The sequence below is a fragment of the Hydra vulgaris genome, chromosome 06 (genome assembly GCF_038396675.1).
Source record: "Hydra vulgaris chromosome 06, alternate assembly HydraT2T_AEP".
Classification (NCBI taxonomy): domain Eukaryota; kingdom Metazoa; phylum Cnidaria; class Hydrozoa; order Anthoathecata; family Hydridae; genus Hydra; species Hydra vulgaris.
Window position 1 is genome coordinate 55,977,501 of NC_088925.1, and position 10,000 is coordinate 55,987,500.

The 10,000-nt window shown below is 32.2% G+C and overlaps 1 protein-coding gene across 1 annotated transcript in view; it reads left to right on the forward strand.

Annotated features, from left to right (window-relative positions):
- The window catches only part of LOC136081520 (uncharacterized), a 2,026-nt gene extending 1,130 nt beyond the window's left edge, over positions 1-896 (forward strand). Inside the window, exon 2 of the mRNA XM_065798843.1 lies at positions 1-896. This exon is cut by the window's left edge and continues 592 nt beyond it. Coding sequence (XP_065654915.1) covers positions 1-896 — 896 coding nt within the window.
- Positions 897-10,000: the final 9,104 nt, after the last annotated feature.

Sequence of the window (10,000 nt, forward strand, 5' to 3'; positions counted from 1 at the left end):
GCAAAAAACGAGTTGGAATTATGACTAGTAGTGAACGAGGAAATTCAGTAACAGCTGTAGTTTGTGTATCTGCAGCAGGATTTTATGTTCCACCAATGTTAATATATAAACGCAAAAAAATGAAGCCAGAAATAACAAATGGTGCACCTCCAGGAACTGTATTTAGTACTCAAGAGAAAGGATGGATGTCAAATGAAGGTTTTTTAGATTGGCTCAATCATTTCATTAAAGTTGTTAAACCTTTAAAACAATCAAAAGTTTTGTTGATACTTGATGGTCATGTTACACATTCAAAAAATTTGGCAGCGATATATCTAGCACGAAATGCTGGAGTACGTATGGTATCACTACCTCCCCATACTACACACAGACTGCAACCATTAGACGTTGCATTCTTTGGACCACTTGGTACATACTATGATGAAGCTATGCGAAAATGGATGCGGTCACATATATCACAACCAGTAACAACTTGGCAAGTTGCAGAATTATTTGGTGACGCATATAGTCAGGCAGCATCATTAAGAATTGCTATGAAAGGATTTCAGGCTAGTGGGTTGTGGCCTTTGGACATAAATGTATTCACTGATTCTGATTTTACAGCCTCTTCATTTACTGATGTTGGTCCTTCAAACAATCTTCAGTCATCTGAAAGTATAGATGGGATGACAAAACTATCTACAGATAAATCAAGTGAAAAAAAATTAAAATGTCATGTTTCAGTTTCAACTTTGTCTCTTTTGCCAGTGGTTTCACTTGAAGTAAAAAACAAAAAAAGAAGATCACGAACAACTCAGGCGGCTGATCTTACAAGCTCCCCATATAGACGTGCTCTTGAAATTACACCAAGAAATCAAAAGCACACACTAAATCAAATAACTTCCAAACAAATTTAAAAATCTACAAAAAAAAAGCTCACACTAAATCCAATAACTGCCAAACTATTGCAAAAACCACAGGAAAGCAAAGTAGCACTTGACTCAATCACCATGGACCAAATGAAATTGAGCACATCAAATAAAATCACCATCGCCACCACAGCACACCACATATCACCACTACCATCCCAAGTGCAGAAGCTGCAAGAAAAAAAGACTTATAAATTGCGAAAAAAGGATTAAATATTTGTTGTAATTTTTATTTGTTATTATATCTTTTAAATATCTTTTATTAAAAAGCTAATCAATTAATTTTTCCTTTGAGCCATAAGTTTTATAGCTGTAATTTATTCAAATATTAGAACTGTTCTAATTAAAGAATATATGTGTTCCATTCAAGGAGACCAGTTGCCTTTATTGGAACAAAATGGTGCCTTGAAAAATCAAAGTTTATATCCAATAAGGGTGCGATCAATAGAGTCGAATCATTAATAAAAGCATAGTAGGGTTGTATATCTATGTTATTTAATTCATAAATGTTTTCATAGTTAAGCCATCTTTGGTTAATAAATATTTTTTCCTAAAGTGTTCTAATTTAGGCAACTCTCCCCTATTTATATATATATATATATATATATATATATATATATATATATATATATATATATATATATATATATATATATATATATATATATATATTCTAATCACTTAGTACTAGTTTCGTATTAACAACTTTCTAATTAAAAAAAAAACGTTTATAAATTTGAAAATAATGTTAATAACAAATAAGTTCAATTTAAACTTTAAATTCATTATTAATTTTTTACACGTTGAAAATCTCAATTTTAATTTGTTTATATTGTATTAGTATTTATCTAAAAGCTATGAACTAAGCCAAAAACCTCAACAAATTCAATGAATGTGGGTTTTTATACATGTAAATATCTTCACAAAGTTGATCACAGCCATAAATGTTCATTTATGAAAATAACAAAAAAAAATTCAAAACTACCTGAAATTACCTGGGTCGTTTTGAAAAATTACCGCGGTAAGGGGTAAGGTAATACCAGAGTAGAAACACTGGCAAGAATATAAATATGCGCAAACAACATGTCGGCAAGGTATTCGTTAATACAGCTTCTCTTATAAAGAATTAAAGATTCTTCATGAGATTTTGAAATATGATTTTTTTATTTGTAATCAGTTGCCTTTTAATGCTGCTAATGTCAATAATATCAACATCTTTAAATGTATATCGAACTTTGTGTACTTTAAAACATGATATTTGTTCTAATATCATGTTTTAATGATATTAGAACAAATATCATGAATATTAGAAACTATATCGAACTTTGTGTACTTTAAAACATGAATTATTTGTTCTAATAAATATAATCTAATCTAAGATACGAGATTTAAAATGTTTAAATTTAGATATAAATTTATTTTTATGTTAAAAAGATTTAAAATCTTTGTTCCCACTAAATCGATTTAAAAAGTTGAGTGCATTTTTAATGTTTCTGATATTCTTTAACAATCATTATAAACTTTATAACAAAATATATGTTGATATATATATGATAAAATATATGATATAAACAACTTATCTAATAAAAAATATTTCTTAAGCCGATTACCTCCATTAAACATAAAATATAGTCAAAAAATAAATGTAAAATAGAATGTTTATAAATATTTTCAAAATTGGTTAATATCACTAGAAAAATGAATATAAGAAAGCATTTTCTAAATTTGTTACAAACTCTTCTAAATCAAATCTTTTAATATTTCTCAAAGCAATTTTTAATTCCTCTAATGAAGGATTTCTACTTCTTTCTTGCCATATTTGTAACATTTTATAGACTTGATTCAATATTCCATCAACTTCACTTTCTATTTTTTCTAACTCTTTATCGTTTGTTAATAAGTCACGACCTAAAGCCATCCAACAAGGTCCCAGATTTATGCTTAATTCTATTAAAAATTGTTGGTTTCGTAAAATATCTATAGTGACTAAATAAAAAAATTTAAAAAATTTTTTTTCTTCACTTTTTTGTATAAGAAGCAAGTGTGTAACGGGTGATGCGAAAGTTATCGGACAAAATAAAAACGTCAATAACTTATTTATAAATAAAAAAACAAACTACTATTATATTTTTTTAAAATAAAGCATTTATCTTTTAATGAAAAAATATTATTTTTTAATTGAAAAAACACCACCATCTGCAATTGATCTCAATTTTGCTCTGACGCCTTTCATATGCGACTGTAAAAAGTTTAAATCAATTTCTTGTAGTTTTAGTTTAATGCGATCAATCAAAACTTGCTCTGTTGAAGCTTGCCAATCTCCCTCGTAAACCTTCTGTGCCAAATGTCCCCAAAAATTTTCAATTGGTCGTCCTTGAGGCACATTTGGGGGATTGGATTCTTTATCAACGTAATAGACATATTGGTTCACCCAGTTTAGAGAATCTCTAGAATAATGAGAACTTGCTAAATCTGGCCAAAATAAATAGTTAAAGTCTCCATGATACTTGTGAATAAATGGAAGAAGTCGTTTTTCTAAACATTCATTAATATAGATTGATGAATTGATCGCTACAGCCTTGGAAGTGCGAAAAAATGGCTCGGACATACCACGCTCAGATATGGCTATCCACATTACTAATTCTTTTGGAAATTTCTCTTTTCCGATAAAACGAACACTTTCTGGGCATGTCTTTTTGTTGTTTGTGTAGTATCCAGAATTTCCAGGCATGTTTTCCTCTGCAAAACAAAAGCATTTTTCGTCATCGATGACTAGAAGCGATTTTGTGTTATAGAGTTGGTTAACTAGTTTCCTGCTTCTTTTCTTTGCCTTTATTTGTTGTTCTATAGTGTATTTTGGAGTCTTTTCACGTTTTCTATATTTAACATTCTTTTTTTTTAACTGACGACCAATTGTCGATTGATTTACACCGAATTTAATCCCTTTTTTTCTCTGACTGACCCCTTTTCGATTGTTGACAAGTCTCGTTAATTCGGCTTTCTTTTCTCTAGTCCAGGATGTCGGATGAACAGTTTTAAGTCTTTTTAGGTTATCATATATTGTACTTCGAGCAAATCCTTCCTTTTCAAAATGATTTACGATTTTTTTTTTTTATATTAGGTTTATTTAAAAAAAACATTTTTAGTCGCTTTCGAAAAGATTCTCGTTCAGCTGCATTTAACCTCAATTTTAAATAATTGTGTTTCAAATAATAAAGTTTATATTTTATAGAACGTTTATGCCTACGCATAAAACCACAAAAACTAATTATTATGCTCAAATAATGAAATTAGGATTTGTCCGATAACTTCCGCATCACCCGTTAACCTTTAAAATCATTTTTTCGACATATTTTTGAAATATAATATTTTCTAAAAGTCGACCGTAACAACGGGTTACATAGCCTGTTCTAAATGTTTGATAATACACCAGCGTTTTCAGTTATTCTTTCAAAAAAATATCAGTGGAAATATAAACAAAGACAATATAAAGACTTTACAATGATAAGTAAACAAGATTATTATAGTAATAATTAAAATTTAATTAAAGGAGGGTTGTCAAAAAAGACAACAGCAAAGTTATAACAAACTTACGGAAAGAAAATAAAGCAAAGAAAAAAAGTTTTGCAATTAAAAAAGTAAAAAAATTAAAGGTCTCTAAGCTTCCGTAAGATTAAATTAAGTAAAAAAAAGTAAAAAAGGGAAAATAAAAGTATGCAAATAAATTAAGAAAAAGCGGGATTAGGAAGATTGAAAAAAGAAGAATAAAGGGGAAAAGTTATTGGTTAGTTTCACGTCTTTACTATTTTTCATTAAATAAATTTACAATTACTTATTATATAAAGCAAGTTAATAAATAACTATATCAAATAAGTCAAATTGCAACAATAAAATAAATTTTTTTATTATTATTATGTATTTCACCATAAAGAAAAATTTATAAAGTTATTTAAAATAAACTGTAAATATACTGCTCGGGAAAGATGAAGACAAATTCAGTCTTACCGCCAAGATGAAGACAAATTCAGTCTTACCGCCAAGATGAAGACAAATTCAGTCTTACCGCCAAGATGAAGACAAATTCAGTCTTACCGCCAAGATGAAGACAAATTCAGTCTTACCGCCAAGATGAAGACAAATTCAGTCTTACCGCCAAGATGAAGACAAATTCAGTCTTACCGCCAAGATGAAGACAAATTCAGTCTTACCGCCAAGATGAAGACAAATTCAGTCTTACCGTCAAGATGAAGACAAATTCAGTCTTACCGCCAAGATGAAGACAAATTCAGTCTTACCGCCAAGATGAAGACAAATTCAGTCTTACCGCCAAGATGAAGACAAATTCAGTCTTACCGTCAAGATGAAGACAAATTCAGTCTTACCGCCAAGATGAAGACAAATTCAGTCTTACCGCCAAGATGAAGACAAATTCAGTCTTACCGCCAAGATGAAGACAAATTCAGTCTTACCGCCAAGATGAAGACAAATTCAGTCTTACCGCCAAGATGAAGACAAATTCAGTCTTACCGCCAAGATGAAGACAAATTCAGTCTTACCGCCAAGATGAAGACAAATTCAGTCTTACCGCCAAGATGAAGACAAATTCAGTCTTACCGCCAAGATGAAGACAAATTCAGTCTTACCGCCAAGATGAAGACAAATTCAGTCTTACCGTCAAGATGAAGACAAATTCAGTCTTACCGCCAAGATGAAGACAAATTCAGTCTTACCGCCAAGATGAAGACAAATTCAGTCTTACCGCCAAGATGAAGACAAATTCAGTCTTACCGCCAAGATGAAGACAAATTCAGTCTTACCGCCAAGATGAAGACAAATTCAGTCTTACCGCCAAGATGAAGACAAATTCAGTCTTACCGCCAAGATGAAGACAAATTCAGTCTTACCGCCAAGATGAAGACAAATTCAGTCTTACCGCCAAGATGAAGACAAATTCAGTCTTACCGCCAAGATGAAGACAAATTCAGTCTTACCGCCAAGATGAAGACAAATTCAGTCTTACCGCCAAGATGAAGACAAATTCAGTCTTACCGCCAAGATGAAGACAAATTCAGTCTTACCGCCAAGATGAAGACAAATTCAGTCTTACCGCCAAGATGAAGACAAATTCAGTCTTACCGCCAAGATGAAGACAAATTCAGTCTTACCGTCAAGATGAAGACAAATTCAGTCTTACCGCCAAGATGAAGACAAATTCAGTCTTACCGCCAAGATGAAGACAAATTCAGTCTTACCGCCAAGATGAAGACAAATTCAGTCTTACCGCCAAGATGAAGACAAATTCAGTCTTACCGCCAAGATGAAGACAAATTCAGTCTTACCGCCAAGATGAAGACAAATTCAGTCTTACCGCCAAGATGAAGACAAATTCAGTCTTACCGCCAAGATGAAGACAAATTCAGTCTTACCGCCAAGATGAAGACAAATTCAGTCTTACCGCCAAGATGAAGACAAATTCAGTCTTACCGCCAAGATGAAGACAAATTCAGTCTTACCGCCAAGATGAAGACAAATTCAGTCTTACCGCCAAGATGAAGACAAATTCAGTCTTACCGCCAAGATGAAGACAAATTCAGTCTTACCGCCAAGAAGAAGACAAATTCAGTCTTACCGCCAAGATGAAGACAAATTCAGTCTTACCGCCAAGAAGAAGACAAATTCAGTCTTACCGCCAAGAAGAAGACAAATTCAGTCTTACCGCCAAGAAGAAGACAAATTCAGTCTTACCGCCAAGAAGAAGACAAATTCAGTCTTACCGCCAAGCCTCTTAATTGAATAGATAGAGTAGGAAATGTAACAATGTTTGTTTGTTTTTTACCAAGAAATACGAAAGTATGCTTCTGTCTGTTATTTCAAACAAACTTTTTTTCTTTTTTCAAACAAGATTGCAAGCAACCATTATTGGAGTTGGAAGTTACTGAAAAAGAAAAGATGAAGTTCGTGGAGTCAAACGACTGTCTCTACAAACATGTTTTCTCTTCCAGTAACTTTCAGACTTTGAATAGACAGACGACTTAAAAGATTGCAAATTATATGAATCAAGTAAACAAGATGAATGAAGCGAATTCTTATTTGAATGACGAATAACATGAAAATGAATTTTGTTAGATGGCACAAGAGACGCTTTTTAGAGTTCTTTAGAGCAGTGCCAATTATAGCATTTGTAGAAAAGAAAAAGAAAAGCAACATTAAACAATGTGATAATGGTTGGAGGTTGGCTGCAAGAGCAGGTCAAACTATATTTACTATGCGTTTTTGCACCTTGTCTAAAAAAGAAAGAGCATCATTAGAAGATCCGCCCCAAATATGGCATCAGTATTCTATACAAGGACGGATTTGAGATTTATAGAAATAAAGAATAGATTCCGGAGTAAGAAAGTGTCAAACGTGATAAAGAGATGCAGCAGATAGCTTAGCAGATGCCAATTTTGCAATTGATTTGATATTTTGTTTTTAAGAATGATCGGAATAAAGAGTTAATCCTAAAAGATGAAGGGCCGATGATTCATCGAGTTCATCGAGAGTAAAACCTTTCGGTTGTTACTGTAAGCAAATCAGCTGTAAAACAAGAAGATCGAAATTCATATTGATGATTAGAAATCAGGTTATTAGATTCAAGATGAGAGATTAAGTGTTTGTTGGTTAAAGATTCAAAAACCTTGTTTATGGTAGGAAAAAGACTAATGTTAGTTATATATAATAGTTAGACGAGTTAGACCGCTCTCTGGAATATTTGAAAAAAGGGATAGCAAATGCCACTTTCCAGTTGGCTGGAAAACAAGATTCTTGTAAGCACTTCTTGAATTGTTTTGAAATTATATCTGTAAGACTATAACAGGTATGTTGTTGGGAACACAAGTTGTGTTCCCAACAAAAATAAGAGAGTCTAAACAGGAAAAAGAGTCTAAGCAGGAAATCACTTCAGGTACAGGAGTTGGAGTGATGGGAATGTCAAGCAATGGATCAACCGTTTGACGGCTAAATCCGGTAGAACGCAACTAGTGGAATTAAGGAATGATATTGATAAAAAGTTATTAGCAAACAAATCAGCTTTGTCTTTAGGACAAGTGCCAAAGTCTGAACCATACAAGAGAGGTGGAATAACAGATTTGCCCTTATCATTGATGCAATTAAAGATTCTCCAGAAGTCGCGAGAGTCTATTTTGAGAGAAAATACCAGATTTTATGAACTGAGAATTGCGGACTTTGGCGTTAGACAAAACCTTTTTACAATAGTTTCTAGCAATAGAAAAGAGACGTCTGTTTTCTGGAGAATTATTTTGATGATAGATATTGAAGTACCGGTTTTGATTGGATTAGAAACAAGACATAATTCGAGTAAAGAAGGTATATGATTTGGGTTGTCTGTAAAGCGAATTTGAAAGTTGGCTATTTGAGTTAGAGATTGAGAAAGGTAAAAGTTGTGGGACTTATCGCCGGCAGAGTCACTGACACTAGAGCCAAACCGTTCAGTTTGATGAGCATTAAGGTCACCAATAACAACGATATTGGCTGATGGATAAAGAGAGAGGGCTTGGTCAATTATGATCATAAATAACATCGAAAAGAGTGCAGTCTTGAGATGAAGGAGAGCGATATAGAACAAAGAGAAAAGCGAGAGAGTGTAGTGGTGCTAAACGTAAGCGCATACAAGAATAGTCTGTGGATTTAAACCTAGGGTCCCGACAAATGGGTGAATTCTTACGAATATAAATGCGCAGGCCAAGCATGTGATTATTGGAGTCTTTATGAATTAAAGGAAGTTAACCATCAACACAAAATGAGACAGCTGAAATCAAATAAGTCACACAAGGAACAAGTAGGTTTAGTGAGCTTTGCAAGAGATAAGACTCAACAGAAGAAAAGTTACTTTGAAGATCACGAATATTTGTGAATGACAGATTTAGAGAACTTGGTGATGACAAAAATTTTTTGTGCTTTATAGTTTTAATTTTTTTGTATTTTATATAAATACTTTTTAACTATATTTTTAAAACAGTTCATTGAAACTATACCTTTTATTTTATTATCAAGAACTTTTTTCCATAGACAAGTTTTTAATATGAAATTAAGTCTCGATTTTTTTAAGACTTGACAAGTTTAACTTGATAAGTTAAACTTGTGGATAGTGCGCCTCGTTAAATATTTATGATTAGTTTTTGAAAATTGAATATTAATGAAATTCGGAAGCACGTCATTTTGATATTAAAGTATGAATAACAGTGGCGGGTTTTAGAAGGGGGGAGGGGCCATAGGGTAGTACCATTCCCAACCCTTCCCTTGAGAATTTTTTTCAGAAGTATTCTTTTGTAAATTGATTATTATACAGAACTGGATGACTATACTGACGAATGAAATTGACTATTATATGTAATAATATGTATATGAACTTGATTATTACACTAAAGTACAAAAAATTAAAAAAAACTTATAAATGAAAATATAAGACCTTTTTAGCCCCCTCCTTGGCGAGTGACAAAACCCGCCCCTGATGAATAACAATTTTTATAACAAGAACTAGAAAAAAGAATGGAGCAAACTTCAAACATTTATTTATCTATACTTATATCAAATAAGGATGCATTAGAAAAATTGTGAAGATACTTGAAAACAATCAAGCGCTAAAATATTGGGCACAATTGCCCCAAACTTAAGAGCAACAAATTGATATTCACTCGCATTCTATTAGGTATACTCTGGGGTAGCTATTTGATGGTAGTTTTGTTTTGTTGCGCGAGGCTAGCAAAGATTTAAGATTAGCACTATATTTAAAAACTTTTAATCAGCTTTTCTAAAGACTTGGTGACAATATTGGTATCCTACGGTAGAAATTTAGTGTAATGAAATGTAATGTATTGTGATGATTATTAAAATAAATGCAAGAATATCATGTCTATTTTTCGTCTTAATACTTCGTTGCACCATCTGATGCTATTACGACTGCTTCTAAACGTTTAACCGAGCATTTTACAAGCTTCGCCGCGATGTCAAAACAAATTGAATTTCAAATTTCACTAAGAACCTGATAAGACTCTTTTTTAATTTGTTCGTTTTGGAGGAGGTATTTCAGATTT